This window comes from Primulina eburnea, chromosome 18, assembly GCF_022965805.1.
Source record: "Primulina eburnea isolate SZY01 chromosome 18, ASM2296580v1, whole genome shotgun sequence".
In the NCBI taxonomy this organism is placed as follows: domain Eukaryota; kingdom Viridiplantae; phylum Streptophyta; class Magnoliopsida; order Lamiales; family Gesneriaceae; genus Primulina; species Primulina eburnea.
In genome coordinates, this window is record NC_133118.1 from 29289843 (window position 1) to 29313270 (window position 23428).

The 23428-nt window shown below is 32.2% G+C and overlaps 3 protein-coding genes across 4 annotated transcripts; 2 read left to right on the plus strand and 1 right to left on the minus strand.

The window, feature by feature from the left end:
- On the plus strand, nt 1-3108 carry LOC140819572 (uncharacterized). Of its 2 annotated transcripts, none has more exons than XM_073179711.1 (7): nt 1-385; nt 505-697; nt 821-930; nt 1709-1787; nt 1883-1950; nt 2203-2269; nt 2851-3108. In XM_073179711.1, exons 1-7 carry the CDS (start codon nt 134-136, stop codon nt 2961-2963), a joined length of 882 nt encoding a protein of 293 aa, XP_073035812.1. In that variant the 5' UTR covers nt 1-133; the 3' UTR covers nt 2964-3108. The 2 variants fall into 2 exon arrangements, with proteins under 2 accessions (XP_073035812.1, XP_073035813.1); XM_073179712.1 differs by lacking the exon at nt 2851-3108 and adding an exon at nt 2563-2841 and having other exon boundaries at nt 2-385.
- Nucleotides 3109-4881: 1773 nt separating this feature from the next.
- LOC140820315 (protein JINGUBANG-like) lies at nt 4882-6488 on the minus strand. The gene has a single exon (XM_073180663.1). It carries the CDS (start codon nt 6393-6395, stop codon nt 5175-5177), a length of 1221 nt encoding a protein of 406 aa, XP_073036764.1. The 5' UTR covers nt 6396-6488; the 3' UTR covers nt 4882-5174.
- A 9638-nt stretch (nt 6489-16126) lies between these two features.
- LOC140819850 (endoglucanase 5-like) lies at nt 16127-19106 on the plus strand. Its single transcript, XM_073180088.1, has 10 exons — nt 16127-16336; nt 16431-16643; nt 16751-16951; nt 17065-17151; nt 17281-17445; nt 17639-17762; nt 17852-18018; nt 18115-18451; nt 18547-18603; nt 18701-19106. Exons 1-10 carry the CDS (start codon nt 16127-16129, stop codon nt 18988-18990), a joined length of 1851 nt encoding a protein of 616 aa, XP_073036189.1. The 3' UTR covers nt 18991-19106.
- Nucleotides 19107-23428: the final 4322 nt, after the last annotated feature.

A 23428-nucleotide genomic window follows, 5' to 3' on the forward strand; every position in this document is an offset into this window, starting at 1 on the left:
GTTGTAAATACACTTTGTTACACCAAAAAATTCTTATGAAAAGTGTGATGATCGTGATTAAAGTCATCACCTTTGAAAATTCCATATAAACCTCGTTGCTGGAGAATTTTAAATTTGCCTGGCGGCTGGCGCCATGATGATTGTCACCCTCAACCGCGGATTTTTGTCCGTTTCCTCTCCAGTTTCTGTGGGAACTTTCATCAAACATTTTTCGAACCCAAAAACACCAGTCTTCAAATTCATCCACATTCCAACCGGGAAAAAGATCTTTACACCCACCGTCTCTGCCTCCGCCGCCCTTGACAACCCCCATTTCCAGACCTTGACTTCTCACCAGAGACTTCAAATTGGTCTCTACATGGATTCCCTTCTTCAGTGGAACCAGGTTATGCATATTTGTAATAATATTATTTTCAAATGAAGAGGATTTCAATACTTGTCTAATTTTTTTAACCATACAAGATTAAATCATGAGCTGAATCATTGGTTTCATCCCTCGTGTAGAAAATGAATCTCACAGCCGTGAAAGATGAAAATGAGGCAATGGAAAGACACGTGGAGGATTCCTTGGCGTTAGTCGAGCCCATTTGCAGTTCATACATGTCGTGTTGCGGGAGCTCTTTCCAGAATTTGAGTGTGATTGATGTTGGAAGTGGTGCAGGGCTACCTGGACTAATTCTTGCCATTGCGTGTCCTGGTTAATGCTAAAAAATTTCTTGACACGGGAATTATTTTATTATGATTTTATATACACTACATCATATGTAAAAATTGGACCGAATTTGTAATCATTTCTTTTGTTTTAAAATTTGGTTCTTAGGTTGGAAGGTGACGCTATTAGAGTCCATGAATAAGCGTTGTGTCTTCTTGGAGCATGTGGTTGGCTCCATAGGGATGCAAAATGTGCAAGTTATACGGGAACGGGCCGAGGTGTGGATTTCATATCTTACTTAATATTGCATATCCCTGCTCTGTTTTTGCTTTCGGTTTTTATTTACTTTTTGTTTTTTCCACTAAACCAGCTGTGTGTGACATGGTAAGTCAAAGCTGAAGCCTTTTTTACTAGCATTCAGCTATATTGAAGAATATCATTCTCCTATTTTATGAGACAAATCACTTAGAACTCGTTAACAAATTTGGGTCATATTGCTATTATTTTCCTTCATAACATGTTTTGCTTTGATAAGAGGAACCACGTTGGATTAATACAGAACCAACAATGGGCGTTGTTATTGCTAATTAATTAAATTAACAACTCTATGGAGCAGTCAGTCTCCTGTGGTTTAAGCATTGTAGGTGATATTAACGAGCTCTAGTTAGTATATGTCATGCTATGAATTTCTTAGAAAATTTTCATTCATGATAAGCTAGTAACAGGAGTTCAACTGGATGTTTGTTACAGAAAACAATGGGATGTGTTTATTTTTGCATGATGATTAGCATTGTGAGGCAATCTCCAATGAAGCAATTGAGGTTCGACACTATACAAGAAGTCCCGTGTAACCTCTCGATTGTTTTACTTGAGCATTCATAATGGAATTTGTATATTCTTATGACGTGGTTTCTTTCTTAGTTCTTACTGTGAGACATTGTTGCCAGTTCCCTATCGGATATTACTAACATTGAATATTTTCACATGTGATCTGCTTTAGATATTTCACTTTTCCTCATATATCGCCTGAGCAGTGTGAACCTTTATGTAGGACAGAATTTGGGACAGAATCCTGCCTTCAGAGAGAGTTTCGACATTGCAGTTGCTAGAGCAGTTGCAGAAATGAGAGTTCTGGGTAAACAAAAATAAAATAAATAAATAACAGAATTTTTTGTGCTTGAATTGGAAGTTATACCTTTTTCTGAGCATCTGATTTTCTTTGGCTCACAGCTGAGTACTGTCTACCTCTGGTCCGTGTTGGTGGTTTGTTTCTCGCAGCAAAGGGTCATGATCCTCAGGTATTCTGCTACAAAGGGGAGTCTGTTAAATTACTTTTGCTATGTACTATTAAATGCTTGAGCTTGAATATTTGTTTCTTTTATGTTTTTACTTTTGAGTTTCAGCATCTGCGTGAATATTTGTGTTTTTTTACTGTCTTCCTGTGTGTTTATGTTGAGTAGATGATAGATGTATCATATTTGGATCTTTTTAAATGTATGTAGCATTAGTATGTAAGAACTGATAATCCCTTTGCAAAACCATGTTTCTAGGAGGAAGTTACAAGAGCTGAAAGAGCTATTCATTTGATGGGTGCTTCTCTCTTGCAAGCATGCTTTGGTATGTTTCTTTGAACCAAGTTTGGCTATTTTTTCTTGGCACGGCCTTGAAAAATAATTTATAAGAAGTTGTATGGTACTTCTTCCGAAACCTGATATTTTGCTCCTAATTTTTTTAAAAATTGTTCTTAACATTTTATTTATTCTTGCAGTCATGAAGTTTAAAGACTAATTGTAATCCATCACTCTTGTGCGACACTCTAGTACCTTGATTTCTTAGTAATGTGTGTGAATATGTCTTCCAAGTATTATAATTGAGTATTGCATGAGCCCCTTTTTCCCATCGCTCTTTAGGTTGTCTGGACCACTACGAACATCTCTTATCTGTCGTCCCACGATCCTACAACAACCAAAAGGAGTCTCAAGCACTTGCTATAGGGTCTTGATTATGATTGCAACCACAGCATACGGCCTGATATTATGCTTTACATTCAACTGATCATCCTTAAAAGTTAAAAAGTTGCCAACTGTTAAATCTTGTCTTCCGGCAACATTGGCCTGTCAAAAGTTAAAGCATTCTAGTGAAGTCTGTTGTATTGTCAACTGCTTACACTATTAACAGAAACTTTTTATTCTCTCCAGTGGAATCACATAGCAAATATGGACAAAGAACAGCAATTATATGCCGAAAAAATGGTCCCACTCCAAAAAATTATCCTCGTGTTCCAGGCACTCCATCCAGGGCACCGCTGTGAACCAGATTCTCAATTTGTATGATGTGAGCTTCCCTCATGTTGTTTGTTAGAAATTATAATTTCAAAATTATATAGGGACAGAATTTTTCTGTTTTGTAATTTAACTGGGAAACAAACTGGTGACAGCTTATAAAAGTTTGTACTTTGTCCCTTCATCGCAGCTTCTCCACATTTTCTCCCTCTCTGTTATTGTTCTCGATTACTCCGAAACAAATATAGAACATTCCGACTTTCCGGCCTATCCCACGTAGTAGCAGAGATAAATTTGTTGTGATAATTTATCTATTTACGAAATTTGATTCGAATATCCTCTTGGAAGCTAATTTTTTCTCACGCTTTAAATTTTTTGGCTGATGGCTATGTAATCTCATTTCTCAATTTCTGCTCGAAATCCCATCTTCACATTAGGTAATAAATATAATGGTTTTTCTGCTGGATAACTAAGGGGGTTTGCCTCTGTATGAATTCGTCTGCTGACACTAACTTTATAGCGGATGCAGATATATATGTGAGTTACCCTCTCGACGACTATGTCTCCGATTAGGACGTAATTCATGTTGGCAAGGTTAAAAAAAAAAATTACAGGCAAAGAACTACGTCCTGTGATAATTATATGTCTAGACGCAAACATGAAAGTGTGTATTCAAATTTTAAAGATAATGTGATACCATCCAATCCCAGCTGATATAATCTTTGAATCTTTACACTCTCTCAAGTTAAAAATATGTAAAATGGAAGGTTAATTTCAAACACGAAAAGGTGTTCTTTTGTTGAGCAATACCAAATAGTCGTTCTGATTGTGCCCGTCGGAGAACAGGCAAATGAAACTAGTTATCATAACAACAACGAGCTCGTTGTTGTTTAAACGTGAAAAATAGATGAATTTTCTTTGTTACAACACAAGCAACATAAATAAAATCTTAAATTTTGATTGTGAGTATCTTCACAATCATGATATTCGATAATGAGGTGAAAGAAAATCGAAAACCCAAGTTGCTTAATGTTATTGCTGTTTTGCTCTAACTTGGAATGTAAGATATTTATCTTACTTCTACATGTTATTGGATTTTAAGGCAAATCATTAAGCCTTCAACTTGTCGAACATTCTGTAAAAATCATTGAACATGCCAATTCTGGTTCATGTTTACATCAAGTAGAGGTGGCTGAATCATTTTCTCCCGAGAGTGAACAATAGGAGATATGTTTTCTTGACTGATTTTTGTCATTATTAGGAACATGAATTCTATAATTAAAATTTCCTGAGCTTAGATGATAAAAGACTTTAAAAGCAGGTCAAGTGACTATAATATATATTAAGTCGATGTCCAGTAGTTCTATCAGCTGGAAAAGATGAATGCTTTTAGCCAAGAAAAGCAAAAGATGAATGCTAAAATTGCACATCATAATTCTATAACTTTACTTGCCTGTATCTCCTTTTTTCCTAAAATTAGTGTATTATTGTGAACTGCTTTTTGAAGTGGACTTTTGGGTCTGCCCAAATTTTACTTTAGCCTTCCACAAATTGGATTTCTCCTCTCTTTATGATCACCAGTGAACTTCATACTATTAAAGTAAGATAACTGATCTTCCATCATCAGTTTTAGAAGTTGTAGAAGCAGAGTTGATTAATTGATTAGTCTTCTTTGTACTTGGATTAGCTTAAGATAGTTCCCAGCAGGAATTTGGAAACATTATTCTGAGTTTTAGGGTCTGTTTAGATGTTTATGAATAACAACGAAATGTTATTTAAATACATACTTTAATACATGTTCAAGTATTAGCGGAATCTGTTTCCAAGTTTGTGGCCATGTTTTGAGTTTTTATTAAAGAAATAAGTAAGGTGGCACTTTTATTAAGACGTTTGGGAATAGAAAGACTGCGAATGAGAGAACATTGTAATTGTTATTTTGCGCAAGTGTTCAGTTATATGCATTCATTAAGGTTTATATAGATAGTATAATCCCATTTTTGAGACATCCGCATTTTGGGGTGACTGGAAACTATTGACTTTAAGCCCTGGAAAACCAACTGCTTTGTGGAGTAATTGGTTGCTTACATAATTACATTCTACTCTTAGAATTACTCCTACATATAAGATGTTTATACTCGATCAGTTATAAAATATATATGTGGGATAGGCCTCGAAAAATCCGGAAACCCCGATAACAGGAGTGCTTTCTTCTAATTACAGGTTAAAAAATCTACCACAACTTATTCCGGGGGTAGAAAAATCTGCCAGACCTTAATGTCGAAATCCAGACTTGCACTATATAGGAGATATGTTGATATTGTTTCTGATGTAGGATCAAATGCCACAGTAATGCACTTGACTGGCCCTTTGTGGCCTTCAAGAACCGCTACACAAGAGTATGAATTCTCAGTCCCCCTCCAAATTCTCACTGTGTTATCAGCCGAACCACTGCACACTAAATCCGATACAGTAGCCAGACACAATATGGACTTAGTGTGCCCCCTCAGTGCCCCTACTGCCGCCATGTAGCCGCTACCGGCAGTTTTTGTCCAAACTAGGATTGATCTATCACCAGCTCCAGAGTACAGTGTCGATCCATCTCTGCTTAGCGCAAGTGCATTAACCCCAGACTTGTGTTTCTCTAGTGTAGCCACTAGGTAATGCTTCATATCACCTGGAGTCTGTTTCCAAACTTTGATTTTCTTGTCTGATGATCCCGTGTAAATATGGTCATCGCTCGATGTAATGATGGTGTTTATTGCATCATCATGTGCTTTGGCTATTGATTCCAAGCACTTGAAATCTGTTGTCCTCCAGATTTTCAGTGTTCGGTCCCAAGAAACTGAGTATAATAAGGATTCATCACTTGATATAGCTAGCGCCGAAACTGTGTCGACGTGGTGAACCCATGTGCATGTCTTGTGCCTTCTTACTTGGACATGGTTCTTGGGCAAGAAAATTTTGAGGGCACGGTCACTTAGTGTTGGGAGTGTGGCTAAATGTGTGAACTTCTGGTGATCGTTATTAAGTTTATCGACTTTCCATACTCGGATTTTATGGTCCTGATGAGCACTGATGATTTTATCTTCTGCTGCTACTAGAGCTTTAACTGCACCTTTTCCTGCCACAACCATGTTATCATCAGTCAGATTCTCAGAGTCCATCGTAGACCTTAGAGCATCATGTTTCCATAACCGAATTTCTCCATCCGAAGAGCCGGTGAAGAAGAATCCTCCGTAAAGAAGAAGGGATGATGTGTAGGAGTTTTGTCCCTTAAGAGTTGCCACACATCGATGGTTCATGTTTAGGACGTGACATTGGTTTTGGGGCGACGTTGCAAGGGACGGAACCGAGGCAAAGCTCAGCTGGGAATCCAAGAAACTTGCCTCCTGTGATAACGGATGGCTAGAAAAGACTGAGGAATCATTGCTTGAGGTACAAGTTTGGTCACATGGCTTCATTTTCTGTGGGAAGAAACATGGAGAAATAGATAAATATATAGAGAGAGGAGATGTACTTAGTGAAGTGAAAGCTGTTGGAGTAGCATGTTTTTTCAAGTAAGATGGCCCCGTTTTGATAGCGAGGGTTGGGTATTATCACAAAACAACAAGGTAAAATATAAATATTTTGTACATGTTAGTTAGAGCGGAGCGAAGCAGGTTTGCCATCTTTTTTCCGTCTCCGAATTCTATCAACACCCTCATATCCGTCTTGATCCTCACTTTTTCGTGTTCGAGGAATTCCTGAACTCGAACTTGTGGAGATTAAATCATCATCTCACCCTATTTTTGTTTTAAAAATGTTAGTGGGGCAGAGATTTCACGAACTCAAATTTATTATTATCAATTATTAGCAATGATAAAATTAATATTAATATCAATATTATTATTAATATTTTCAAAAAATATTATTATTATATTATTACTATTAATGATAATAATATTATTAAATATTATTTTTGGGGATGGGGATACTCCCCAAAAAATCGCGGATCTTCATCTCCGTTTTGGATTTTTCTCACGGAGCTTCGAATCCGTGGTAAAAATTGTCAGCCTGTGAACAAATTTTTACATGAAAATTGAGTTGAAATCGAAAACGATTATGCTTGAGAAACATGATATCAAAGCCTTGTGTGCGACACTTATTCCTACGTATAACAAAATATCACACAAAGGTTTGTATTTATATCGACTTTGATTTTGTAATATATTTTATTTATTGATTGAAAAAAATAACACACATAATTTAAATTAAATAAAAAATACTTTGTCTAGTCAAATAGACAACACAAAAACTCATATGAGACGGTCTCACGGATCAATTTTGTTAAACGGATATTTTATATGGGTCACCCACCAAAAAGTATTACTTTTTATGTCAAATATATTAATTTTTATTGTAAATATGGACATGATTTATGTGTCTCACGAATAAAGATCTGTGAGACCGTCTTATGAAAGACCTATTAAATAGACAAACATTCCCTCAAAAGTTGAGCCTATTAAATTGAATCTAATTAAGCCAAAAGTATCTCCCCTGCCTCTGTTGTATGTATATGTGTAAAAAATAATTTAATTGACATGATTAAACAACATAAAACCCGACTCGATACCGACTCGACTCGGCTTGCCTCAAAGGGAACAATGGAGGATGAAATGGATGCCAAGAAGACAGACACCCCATGTTGAATCAGTAACTCATCTACCTCTGTTGTATATGTATAAAAAAATAATAATCTAATTGACATGATTAAACAACATAAAACCCGACTCGATACCGAATCGACTCGGCTCGCCTCAAAGGGAACAATGGAGGATGAAATGGATGCCAAGAAGAAGGACACCCCATGTTGGATCAGTAACTCACAACGAAAGAAGATTTTACCAAATTCCCGTACATCATATTTGACTTCTAAAGTGGAAGACAAGTCTTTTCCACTTATGTCATGCCAACTGCAATAATTCCAATCCAACCAGATGTCACATTGTTTCTTAAAAACAAAAATTTGTGTGAAATGGTCTCTTATATAGTATTTTCTCAGACGGACCTCTTATTTGGGTCATCCATAAAAAATTATTAATTTTATGCTAAGAGTATTACTTTTTATTGTGAATATCGATAGGGTTGACTCGTCTCACGAGTCTCACGGATAAAGATTCGTGAGACTGTCTCACAAGAGACATACTCTTCTTAAATTAGGACTTTATTATTTAAAAATTATAAATTTATTTGATTATTAAGTTTTGAGAAATTACCCTTTCTTTTTCTGGTGATAGCTTTCAATTTTCACCATTTAAATAATTAAATAAATCACACTTTCAACTCCAAACAGAAAATTCAAGAAAAGATTAAAAAATAAAACAAAGTGTCTCTTCATGCACTTTCTTAAAATGTCCCTTTGCAATTCACATGCACTCTATTTTATTTGCCCCCAATTGATTGGTTTACTAGAGGTAAATAAGATTATCTTAAATTGAAAATATTTAAATTTTATTGATAATTATTACATGATAAAGATCTTTACCAACCTTACCAAACAGTTAGTCACAAACCTCTAGGTATGGTGGCACCATATATCACTAAAACGGCCGAATTTCAAGTTCGAGATTAATTATTTATATCATAGTTGGAGATTTAAAAACTATGTTATATTAATGAATAATGCTAAAGATACAACAAAGATATCATATATCGATATTTATAACAATTATATCAGAGATTTTGTATTGAATTTATCTTGAGATTTTGATGAATGAAATTTTTATATTGAATTTTTCGTGTTGTGAGAATTATAGTGCAGATCTGGTTGTACATGTAGCATTATTATTATTTTTTTTGCAATAAGCATTTTAGGTAGTCATTATGTTACTTAATTTTTTTTATAGTACTATAATTTAGGGTGAAAAAATGCATAACCATAAGAGTATTTTGTTGTTATCAAAATGATCACTTCATAAATATAATATAGTAAAAGTTTATGTTGAGAAAATTAATAAAATAATGTTGTGTGTGGTTAATTAAACATAATCAAATGTTTAGTTTCAAATCTATATATCGATAATTTATTTTACATCAATCAAATCATTATTTATTTATGACATGTTAATCAAATCATAAAACTAACATTACAAAATTTATCATTTTTATCTTTCATTTATTTATATTCATTAATTATTAGAAAATAATAAATTATAATTTATTATTTTATCCCAAATTTAATCAGTCAAACCAAATAATTTTTTATTATTCAGTATCATTCTGCATCTCATGTAAATATTTTAATAATCACAATATTATTTATCTGATCAGTTTCATCGATTCAATGACACGACCTTATACCTGAAAGTCACAAACCAAGAGACCAATTCAGTTTTATAGACATCTCTTGTCTAATAAAGATTCGTAATTGACAAGACAATGTTTGTAATTATCCAAAACATTAGAGGACTTTTGGGTATTTTAGAAGTAATTTGTCGATTGTTAATTTGTTTTTTTAGGTTAATTAGGCTTATAATTATGATTAATATAGTGATTTAGACTTTTACCATTCGCCCAACAGATGGGATTATTTCACCCTACCCCTACAGGCAGTGTCTGCAGGAGTACATCCAAATACCAGAATTTTTTCTGGCCCAATTTTTTTTTTTTAAAATTTTTTATTCCCCATGATATGAATCTCAACCCTTGATCCTGAGTGTGGCCCACACCACCCAGATCGAACCTTCCCAACAGATGTCTCCTTTAGTCAAGTTGCGTTTGGCTTTGACAATTAATATAATACTAATCAGAATTTCGACTTGTCTTTGTCAATATAATCTAATCAATATATGTAATTAAAGTCACTACAGCTGTGCATATTGATGGATTAATGCTTTAATCACACATTCGAATTCTGGTTGAACAAGCAAACTTGTCAGTCTTTTTATTTTTTATAATATTTGTAAGATCGAGCGATTGCCGCTTTACCAAAAGTTATAGCTAGTAGTAATGATGTAACTCAAATCTTTTAAACCGCACAGCAGCTCAAGCACCACGGTTCGATCGCTCTACCAAGCAAGGACAATTATTGTACCCAACAATCTCCCTCCTAATAATTGCACTCCTTGCAATCAATGAGAATCGAACCCGTAACCTTGGCTCTGATACCAATTTTGAGCACACACATCCATGTTTTAAAATACTGAGCGGACATAATCTCGTACGTATGTGTTTTTAGGAGTACATGTATTCAAGATTTGAAAATATGAGGATTTAATTGATAATTTTTTCACGAGATATTTTTAATAATATAGTGGTTTGTATATGATTAGTGATTACCCATATTTTTAAACTTTGTCCTCCCAGAAGTATTTTTGTTTTATTGGTTTATTTTTTAGGAGTATATTAAACTAAGACTAGAACAGGAATGCAAATTTTGTTGTACTCCATTAATATTTGTGTTAGGATACAATAATTATCTTTACTAATAGAACAATCGATACACACGGCCCTTAGTTTATTCACAACTTAAAATATTAGAGTTACTCTATTACCACAAACAATAGTTTTTTATATATAAAAAAACAATTTTTCAGTCCTATAATTGATATCAGGGATAAGATCTTGTATTATATTATCATATAATATTGTAAGAAGTACAATTATTGAGACGTAGATTGTTGAGATGTAATAATAAAAAGAGTACAATTTTTGAGATATGGAATGTTGAGATACAATAATAATCTCTAACATCGAGAATTTTAGTGTTTGAGCTACTATAAAATGTAAAACATGTCTTTTATAAACCGTTACCACAAATTATAATTTTTAAATAATATATTTTTTCGTAATGAAGAAAGGGCATGAATGAAAATAAATAGAAGATTTAGAGTAGATTTTTTTTAAGATGGTCTCACGAATCTTTATCTGTGAGAGTGGTCAACTCTATCGATATTTACAATAAAAAGTAATACTATTAGCATAAAAAATAATATTTTTTTCATCAATGACCCAAATAAGATATTCATCTCATAAAATACGACGGGTAAAACCGTCTCACACAAGTTGTTGCCAAAGATTTATATAGAATTTTTTTTTTTGTCTGATCTATATTATATATGATATTCCACAAAACTTTGTCATATACAGTACTGTTGTGATCTCACACCAATATTAAAGATAATTGTGGAATAATATTATTAATTTCAGATATTTTTCTGTCTGAACTATTTCGAAGCTACGCAAAGATTAAAATATTTATTGCTTTTTAACTTTAATTTTAAAAAGCCACACTTTACTTAAAATGACACTTTCGAATGTGAATCTTGACATCCGTCAGCATATCTAAGCTATGATATTACTTCTTTTAGAGATATAGTCGGGTTTAAGCTCGAGATCTCGTATCAAATTTATGATTTTGATGCCAGATAGACTAAAAAACATTGGCCGCAAAATGATTTCATAATTTACTTGTATTGTAGAAATGATTATTTTTATATGTATCAAGTATTAATTACGAAGATCTAGATATTATAAAATCGTCTTTTCGATGTTAAGAAAATTATGTTTTTGGTCATGAAACTTGCATGTTTTTAATTTTGTTCTTGTTGTTGGATGGTTAACGATATTAGTTCATTAGTTTGTATTTTTTTTTTTCAAGTTAGCCTTTTATGTTGTTCCATAAAATAATAATGTGGTGCCGGACATCGTTGACATGTCCGATATCATATTAACACTCTAATAAAATACAAATTAATGGACTAATATCATGATTTTCGACAATAAGATAATGACTCAAATAGGAGATCTGTCTCACAAAATTACTTGTAAGATTGTTTCACAAAATCTCATGAGACTATCTCACAAATTTTTTGCGTTAATTCTATATATAAAAAAAAAACGTGTCACCTTAATTGAGCTTGACTTTATATAAATGACCTTTAGGCATAAAAGGTGCTCACAACTTGAGGAACATGACATCTCGACCAAGGGCGGAGCCACCTTATGACCCACTCGGGTTGTACTTCGGGCTGATCTTTCTATTTTTAATTTTTTTTAATTAAGTTCGGATGGTTTTTCTACTTTTAATTTTTTTTATATAGATTTTTTGGTTCAAACTTGTATTTAGTCCGAGGTCACTGATCTCGCATATCTATATTTTTAGCTTCGTCACTGATCTCGCGGACATATAAACGTGCTTTAATTCAGAAATCGAAGTTATTGGACGTGGTCCAAAAGTGTATAGAGACGAAGAACTATGTCATTGTAATAATTTTATTGAAGAAAAGATGTAATTTCGATATTCAATATTATAAATATACATCCAAATACAAAATTCAATTTCCAAATTGAAATCATTTTGTTTATTAATAATTTCTCGTAAATTTGCTGACTCAGTGTCCTATATCTAAAGCTAAATTTGACATGACCTTAATCGACGTTGTAGGGTATTGTTGTCCTGTAAATGGTGGATAGTAATAAAATATATTGGAATATCCCAACCACTGCATTTTGAAAATAAAGATAAATGTCAATTTCAGTAGTGTATATATTGTATTGTTGGTGGGCACGGGTCGGGTTTTTTCGGGTTTCGGATAGCTCGGATCGGGTACCCGATTTTTTCGGGTAGCATTTTCATTACCCGAACTCGATCCGATTCTGGACACTACCCGCGTTTCGGGTACCCGATAAGGTTGGGTTCGTTTTTTTTTTTTTGTGACAAAATAGCATTTTCTCCCAGGACTACTGCTCACAATCACCGACCCTCATTCAAAGTAGAGGTCAGTAATTGCGGTGCTTTGGAATGAGAAACGTATAGGTACAGATTTGGAAAAGAATGTAATAATTGATTAGTTGCGGTGCAACATTTTCCAATTTATTAAACTGGACCGATCCAATTATAAGCTCATATTTTATTATTTTTATTTTTTAAAAACAATCGGGTACCCGATCCGACTAAAATATAGTCGGGTTCGAGTAGTACCCAAACCCGACTAGTTACCCGATTTTACCCGAAAATTGCACCCGGTCGGGTTCGGGTCGGGTAGAACCCGAAAAACCCGATCCGATTGCCCGCCCCTATATATATTGTATGGTTATATTTTTTTGGTTATGTATATTTAAATTTTAATCGTGTATATATTGTATCGTAATATTTTTTTGTTCATTATTTTTTGTTGAATCAATTATGATAATGTATGTAATTATGTCTTGACATTCAATTTTAGTCATTTTAACAAAATTTACATAAAAAAAATGATTAAAATCATTATTAAATTTTTATAATTACATTGATAAACACATTTACATGTCAAGAGAGATTTTTTGATACCGTAATTATAAAATTTTAACAATGACATCACTAATTTAATAACGCGCGTTTAGGGAAAAGGAGATAAGATTGATTATCAAAACATATTACATGACTATAATAGATTCGACATAATATACATGATTAAAAATGTCATGACTCAGTACATACATGACTAAAATTGATATTTTGTCGAAAAATAAATATATTATTATATATATTTTTGAATTTTATGTTTTTTTTTTGTCTTTAGGTTTATTTAAGTCTTAAATTTTATATTTTCAACCTTATGGATTTTTTCCTATTAATATAAGCTCTCTAAGTTTCTTTATCATTATTTTTTTTAAGGTATTGCATTGCATGTTTTGGTATAGTACTAAAACAATCCGGTTTAAAAGGTCATGGTGTTTTCTTTTTTTTAAAAAAAAAAAAAATTGACATCTTCGTTTGTATTTCAATACATAAGTGAAGGCTAAATCCACTGGCTATATTTATCTCGAGTAGGTCTCTTGTGAGACGGTCTCACGAATTTTTATCTCTGAGACGGGTCAACCTTACGAATATTCACAATAAAAAGTAATACTCTTAGCATAAAAAGTAATACTTTTTCATGGATGATACAAATAAGATATCCGTCTCACAAAATACGACCCGTGAGACCGTCTCACACAAAATTTTGTCACTTATGTACATATGAAATTGAACAAATTACAAAACGATTATATATTATGCATTTATGGTTATCTCTATATGCCATCTCAAACTAGAAAAGAATCTATCGGATAAAACCTTGAATCCGTGTGTGTGTGTGTCTATATATATATAAGTTTTGATATGATATACACATACAATGTACACTTATGTGAGCATCGATGAGGTGTGTACAACATATCAAAACTAATATATAAATATGATATGACGATTTATATAAAACATGCTCACATCCTCGATGGTCATATAAGCTAAGATCATAATCGTCGTGTCATCGTCGACACAAAGTTATAAATCATAGAATAAATCATGACTTGAAGGCATATCATGTTGCCGAAAGGTTTGCTTGGTCAAATACATTATTGTTATCCTATATAAAAGAATTTCAAACTCTAATTATCCTAAACCCTATAACCTATGATCTCATAAGTCATAATTATTTCATAAACAAATCAATCAATTTCATATTAACACGTGCCAATATAAATTTGTGGGTTAATTAAAAAAATGAACTAATTTATATAAAATGTTTACTAATAATTTTTTTCTTTGAAAATAAAATTATTAAGTCGGATCCGGATTCAATCTGGGGCATATGAAAGAAGGCCCAATTAAATATGATTTTGGACCGGTATTGTAGCCCAAAACTCAGAATAATAAGTGGCCCAGATGTTTTGCACTTCAAACATGCAAGCACGGCCCAACAGCTCCCTGTAATAATTTTCGACATTTGTGGTGTAAATTTGTAGACAAAGTGGGTAAACATTATACACCTGATTCATATATATTTTTGTTTACGACGATGGAGTTCGTAGTCAATATTTTTCGATACATATTAGATAAATCTCAAGCTAACATAGTAGTCTGCAAGTCACATTAGGCAAGTAGACTGTATAAACAAATTCTATGTGATAGATTCGTCCAAAAACGTTAAATTTTTATCATTTAGATTTTCATTATTACAATATTTATTTATTTTTTTATAAAAGCCACCCTCTCCAAGATTTGTAGTTCTCGAACATTTTTTTTAAAAATCCTAACAAATTGGTAGTATTAGAAAGATACAAAATACGGAAAATAGAGGGAAAATATTTGGTCTCTTGGCATTGTCCCTATCAAGTTTCATTAATTATCAAATTGCTCTGACCAATTATTAGTACGCCAATTGAATTTCACAAAAATATATATTTCAAATTAGAGTAGGTGTCTCAAAAATATATATTTCAAATTAGAGTAGGTGTCTTGTGAGACGATCTCACGAATTTTTATCTGTGAGACGCGTCAACCCTAACGATATTCATAATAAAAGTAATACTCTTAACATAAAAAAGTAAGGCAAAAACTTGTGTGAGACGGTCTCACGGATCGTATTTTGTGAAACAGATATCTTATTTGGATCATCGATGAAAAAATATACTTTTTTATGCTAAAAGTATTACTTTTTATTGTGAATATCGGTAGAATTGACTCGTCTCACAGATAAAATTCGTGAGACCGTCTCACAAGAGACATACCCAAAAAGTAATATTTTTTCATAGAATACCCAAATAAGGGATCTGTCTCATAACATATGTCTCGTGAGACCGTCTCACACAAGTTTTTGTCCTCAAATTAATGATCGCTTATAAATAAATAAACTATACAAATATGCCCCTTATTAAATCACAAAAAACCCATGAATTTTTTTTTAAAAAAAATACTTTATTAAAACATATTAACACATTCTCCATTTCGGCTATAAAAAAAATGCCCCTATGAAATCACAAAAAACCATTATCTCTAAAAAAAATTACAAAAATACATTCAATAAAGAAAATAAACTATTTAAATATATATTTATTTTGCATAATTATTTATTATATGAAAATATCATAAATGCATGTAATCTGTGCTCCCTCATTACACTTTCCCCTCTAAGGGTCAATTTAATAAATAATTTTAAACATAAGAGGACAACGTGGGGAGCTCAATCTTGAAAATGAATTCCAATTCTTTATTTTCCACGAACGTGGAGGCTACCACCCATTGGACTCCCCTACCTTATTATTATTATTCTTTATTTTATAATATCAAATTAATTACTAATTTTCCAAAATTCTTACATTCTCCTTAAAATGTGTGTGTGTATATATATATATATTGTCACATTAGGAAGAGTGCATAGTTAACTAAAGACATACAAGAAAATTAAACATGGTGACTTTGGCACCAGGATATGTCATTCTTGCCTTGTTAGTTTGCTCATTTGCTTTGGATGTAGCCACGGTACAAGCTTTCGACTATGCCGACGCCCTCGACAAGAGTCTCTTGTTCTACGAGGCACAACGGTCCGGTAAATTGCCTATGAGCCAACGCGTGAAATGGCGCGGTGACTCGGGGCTACGTGATGGTTATGATCAAGGGGTAAAACCTCCTCCATTTTTTTTTTTGTTGTGGCTTTGAAATGAATATAACAACATGATAATTTTGACTCCATCTGTGTGTGTTTCATGGGCAGGTGAACTTGGTTGGAGGGTACTATGATGCTGGAGATCATGTAAAATTTGGCCTACCAATGGCATTTGGTGTGACAATGCTATCATGGGCAGCCATTGATTTCAACAAAGAGTTGCTCTCTCTCAACCAGTTGGGACACACTTTGGAAGCTATCAAATGGGGAACTGATTATTTCATCAAGGCACACACTCAACCAAATGTTCTTTGGGCACAGGTACCAATTTTTTTTGCATTTTCTTGGTCACATAGTTGCTTTACAAACGACTTATATCTCAATCATTTCATGAGTTTATGATGATATCGACTACTTTTCGTGTCTAGGTGGGAGACGGGGTATCAGATCATTACTGTTGGGAACGCGCCGAGGATATGAGCACGCCAAGGACTGGATACAGGCTAGACCCTGAACATCCAGGATCAGACCTGGCCGGAGAAGCTGCAGCCGCCTTCGCTGCAGCCTCTGTTGCTTTCTTGAAATATGATTCTGCATATTCTAACCTTCTGTTAATACATGCAAAACAGGTTAGCAGTTTATTCTTTTTTTTTTTTTGGTTTTTAGATTCAGCTGAAATGTAAACTTAAATTCAAAATACATGGTGTTATCTGATATGTTTTCTGTGTTTTGTTTTTCCCAGCTTTTCTCATTTGCGGATAGGTTCAGCGGATTCTATCATAATTCCATTGACTCAGCCAAGCAATTCTACCCTTCATCTGGTTATTTTGTGAGTTGTGATCTCTCAGTTTTTTCGTCAATATCGGTCGATTTAGCGAAAAATTAATCGGGTTTTCTGTTTCTTGTTTATTATTAGATTTTTTGGGGTCTCTAATCTTTTTCTTGATATTGTGATTAGGATGAGCTTTTATGGGGGGCAGCATGGCTGTATAGAGCTACTAATGATGACTATTATTTGAAATATGTTGCGGATAACTGTGCCTCCTTGGGGGGAACTGGAATGGCTGTCAAACAATTTTCATGGGACAACAAGTATGCTGGAGTCCAGATTCTTCTCTCAAAGGTAAGTCGAGATACTTAATATCCTCGTATTTCGAGCACATGTGGATACCATTCAAAATGTGCTGTTTAAACTGTTTCATATAATTTTTTTAGAATCAGCTTCATATTTAACTACTGCGACAAACATTCGATCCTATTACCAGAATTGAAGACCAAGATTCTTGTATCACAGTGAGTTAGTTTATTTTGTGCAGATTTTGTTAGATGGAGCTGGAGGACAATACTCTTCGATACTCCAAGAATATCGCGCCAAAGCCGATTACTTCACTTGTGCTTGTCTTCAAAAGAATGATGGCTACAATGTCCCTTTGACTCCGGGTGAGTATTAATCGTAAAAAATTTACATATAAAATTTCAATAATTTTTAGTTAAGAAATGACTTTCCCTAACTCAACCATGATTTTCAGGTGGCCTTGTCTATTTAAATGAGTGGAACAATCTGCAGTATTCTTCCTCTGCTGCATTTCTCCTTGCTGTTTATTCTGACTATCTTGCAAAAGAAAAAAGTGTAGTCAACTGTCCTGATTCCCCACAAATCCAACCTCAAGATCTCCTCAACTTCGCAAAATCACAAGTATGAATACTACATCGCCCCCCTTTCGTCGTTTTTTTTATAGTTCTTTCTTTCTTCTAAACTCTGTTGATTTCATGCCTATGACTACCTGCACAGGCTGATTATATTCTTGGCAAGAATCCTAAGTCACTGAGTTACTTGGTGGGTTATGGACCGAACTATCCGGTGCATGTTCATCACAGAGGGGCTTCTATCGCCTCCATTTCCATCCTCCAGACCAAGGTTGGATGTGTGGAAGGATTCGAGACTTGGTACAAACGCCCCGAAGCAGATCCCAATGTTATACATGGCGCATTGGTTGGAGGACCGAATGCTAACGACGAATTCACAGACGACAGGTCTAATTATCAACAAACTGAGCCAACTATATCAGGCAATGCCCCTCTTGTAGGACTTTTCTCCAAGCTCCACAACCTGCCTCAAGATTCTGCAGGTAAATTACATCCAGAAACTGTCAGCAAAAACTAAATTTTCAATCTCAACATTAATGTAACGATTTTTGACCGAACGGTTGGCCTCAATCACCAGGTTCATACCATCAAGAACAACCAAAACCATACAATCCTCAGAACAACTCACCCAAAGGTAAAAAGCATACAGCATTATAACTTGGAGCCTAAGCAACATCTTACATCCGAATCAGGTGAATATTCATAGGCAACATATCCATTGTTTCTTGCAGATATCCCTGTCAAGTTTCTTCACTCCATAACAAACTCATGGGGAGTAGGCAAAGAGACTTATTATCGACACCAAGTGATAGTCAAGAACGTTTCGAAGCAGCCGATCACAGAGCTGAAGCTTGGCTTCGAAAAGTTAACAGGGCCATTGTGGGGGCTGTCTCCTACACAGGAGAAGAACACTTACCAGTTCCCTGAATGGATCAAAGTATTGGAGCCTGGTTCTCAATGCACTTTTGTATATGTCCAAGGTGGTCCTCAAGCCAAGATTTCAGTTCTGAGCTATCATTAACAAAATCTTTATAAAAATTTTAAACATGTATAATTTGATTCCCATGATTTTGGATTGAGTTTCTTAACTTTTTTCTTATTGTTATGATGCTGGAAAATGTATGAAATATTATGATAATTAAGAGACTGTATATGTAATGAAATGTTGGGATATCCAATTATATATCCTTGAGGGTTTCCTTGAGACGTCGAAAAATTACTGACATAACACCAAAATATACGGAGATAGAATTATATATATATATATATAATTCTATCGTGGATAGACAATTTTAATATGATTTATTATATATAATAGATACAGAAGTGTGTATGGTTGGCACACACCATATATAAAAATATAATATATATATATATATATATATATATATATATATATATATATATATATATATATATATCAATTAAATATGATATTATTAGGTGGAGTAGATTTTCCAGCTTGGCATAGTTTTATTTCATTTGATTTCGAAATTAAAAATTAAATATGATATTATTAGGTGGAATAGATTTCCCAGCTTGGCATAGTTTTATTTCATTTGATTTCGAAAAAAAAAAATAACACTTATATATTTGGTGATTAGATTAAGGGTAAATTTCAAAAAAATACATCTGTCATTGTTTCACTTAAAATTCAGTACCTAACCATAATTTTGTAGAAATCAATAACTGACAATCAATACATTTAGTTTTGACTACCCATAAAGCAAACTTTATATTTTTACCCTTTATTATTTAAATAAATATATTATTTTATCCACAAAAATTATATCATTTTTCTCCATTTAAAATATAATTTTAACAAAATATTGTTTCTCAATTATCATGGAATAAAACTAAATACTTATTTTGACATACAAAGTACCTATTATGGGGTTTCAGATACTTGATTTTGCTCTTTGAATACTCCAAACATATAATAAAATACTATATTTTCGAGCATTCACCATAAATTCAGTCATTGTTGCATTAGGATAACTTATTCATGTCATTTTATTTTTTTTAAAAAAAACATATGTCATCACTCATCTTGAAATAAAATTAAGTATTTATTTTGACCTACAAAATACCTATTTTGGTGTTTCAAATTCATGATTTAACTATTTGAATACTCCAAATGTGTAAGAAAATACTAGATCTTCGAGCTATCATAATAAATTCAATAATTGTTGGTCTTTTCATTGAAAATGCATTAAGATTACTTACTCATGTCATCTAATTTTTTAAAAAACATAGTTTCTCACTCATTGTTGAATTAGAAAAATTACTTATTTTGATCGATAAAATACCTATTTTCGGGTTCCAAATATTTGATTTGACTATTTGAATAATTCAAATGTGTATGAAAATACTTAAGTTTCAATTAATATTAAGTGATTTTTGATTGTGTCATTTGTGGAGTTAAAATGTGATATTTAAATTGGTACAAAGAGTATCTAATTAGAGTATATAAATACATGATTTTACCCCGTAAATTCTCATATCCAATTATTTGAGGATGCCAAAATATAATTTGAAGTTAATATTAAGTGATACCGATGATGATATTCGTGAAGCAAAAATGTGATACCTAAATTGATATACATAATTCGAGTTCACAAACACTTGATTTTACCTTTTAAATACTCAAATTCGATTGAGTATGTCAAAATATATAATTTGAAGATAATATTGAATATTTTTTGATGATGAGATTTGTGAATAAAAAATGTACTACCTAAATTGGTACAAATAGTACCTAATTTGATTTCACATGTACTTGATTTTACCCTTTTAAGACTCAACTTTGATTATTTTGGGATATAAAAAATAAAGTTTCAACTAATATTGAGTGATTTTTTATGTGTCATTTGTGAAGTTAAAATCTGATACCTAACTTAGTACAAAAAATATCTATTTTGAGTCTACCAATACTTTATTTCACTCCCTAAATGAGAAGTATTTTAATTTGAGTTTGCAAATACTTGATTTCGTAAATTAGATTCTCACAATATGTATTAAAATACTGGATATTCGAATAAGCAACGTAAGTTCACCAAATGTTGGTATTTTATGGAAGATACATTTGGATGACATATTTATCTCATTTAATAATTTAAAAAAATTCTCAACTAAGAAAAATTAGTTTTACTTGAGAAGTATTTAATTTGAGTTTGCAAATACTTGATTTTGTAAGTGAGATACTCACAATATGTATTAAAATACTAGATATTCAAATAGACAACGTAAGTTCACCAAGTATTGATATTTCCATGGAATAAGCATTTGGATGACATATTCATATCATTTAATATTTTTTCTATAAAAGAAAAAACAAATTCCCAACTGAGCATAAAAATTTTAAAGTATTTGTTTTTATTTGAGAAGTACCTAATTTGATATTGCAAATATTTAATTTGGTACATGAGATACTCATAATATGTAATAGAATACTGGATATTCGAATATGTAACGTAAGCTCACCAAGTATTTATCTTTCCTTGGAATATGCATTTGGATGACATATTCATCTCATTTAATATTTTTTTTGTAAAAAAACAAATTCAACTAAGTATTGAAATTTTAAAATACTTATTTTTACTTGAGAAGTATCCAATGTGATACCTAAATTAATACAAATAATGCCTAATACGAGTCCACAAATACTTGATGTTACCATTTAAATACTCAAATTCGATTATTTGATGGTGTCAAAATATATAATTTGAAGTAAATATTGAGTTGCCTTTGATGATGAGATCCGTGAAATAAAAATGAGATACCTAAATTGTTACAATTAATATATAATTAGATTCCACTGATAATTGATTTTACCCTTCACAAACTCAAATTTGATAATAAATATAATGAAAGAATATTGATGCATATAATGAATGATTACCAATAAATATTATGAAAGAATACTAATGAGGATGATAACAAATGAAGTATTGCATTGTCATTTAATGAATACCAATAAGTATTGTGAATGAATATTAATGATATTATAAATTAATAATCATAAGTATAAAGAAAAAAATACTAATAAATATAATGAATAATTACCAATAAGTATTATGTCAAATAAGTATAATTTTCAAATAAATCATTCAATGAATATAAAAAAGTATTGTCAATTAATATTTATGTGTATTTTATAAATCATTGATCTAAGAATCGATAGATATGCTTAAAGTGCAAACTTCAAGCTCATTTACGAACTATGTTCATAATGCATCTCCCAATTAGTCCATGATGAATAATGAACTATGTTTATTTATTTAAATGATATGAATAAGTATCCTACCCCTCGCTAATCTACTTAAATCGTTCGACAATGATTTATGCTTTCGACGAGATTTCATATCCAATTGAACACGCCCTCTTAAGCTATGTCAAACTAATTCAACTCAGTAAAGTAATTAAATCTCTTTAATTATTTATCAATGGTGAATTGCATGTCATTTTATTAAATCCCATAGCTTTCGACCTACTGGACTATGACTATCGACGTGTATTCGACTTCATATTTCTCTGTAAATTGTAAATCCACGGATTATGCTACTCGTTCCTATCACGGGATATTCTCTCGAAGAACATTGTCCGGAAATCTTCAAATCTTCGCTCTAAGCCTTTTCTCTCTTTCAAAGCTTTGTGGCTGCTGAAAAGTCTTGAACATGTCATCCAAATGCATCTTAAATGGAAACTCGAGCACTTGGTGAATTTACGTTACATATTCGAATATCCAGTATTTTAATACTCATTATGAGTATCTCATTTACTAAATCAAGTATTTTAAAATTGAAATTAGGTATTTCGCAAGTAAAACTAAGTACTTGAAAAAGTTCAATACTTATTGCGAATTTGTTTTTTTAACAATTAAAAAAACTATTAAATGAAATGAACATGTCATCCAAATGTATCTTGAATGAAAATGCGAGCACTTGGTGAACTTACGTTGCATATTCGAATATTCAATATTTTAATTCACTCTGAGTATCTCATTTACCAAATCAAGTATTTTAAAAGTGAAATTAGTTATTTCGCAAGTAAAACTAAGTACTTGAAAAAGTTCAATGATTAGTTGCAAATTTGTTTTTTTAACAATAAAAAAATAACTTAAATGAAATGAACATGTCATCCAAATGTATCTTCGATGGAAATTCGAGTACTTGGTGAACTTACGTTGCATATTCGAATATCTAGTATTTTAATACCCATTATGAGTATCTCATTTACCAAATCAAGTATTTTAAATTGAAATTAGGTATTTCGCAAGTAAAACTAAGTACTTCAAAAAGTTCAATGCTTAGTTGCAAATTTTTTTTCTTTTAAAATTAAAAAAAATATTTAAATGAAATGTACATGTCATCTAAATGCATCTTGGATAGAAATGTGAGCACTTGGTGAACTTACATTGCCTACTAGGCTATCGAGTACTTTATTAACTTTTATGAGTA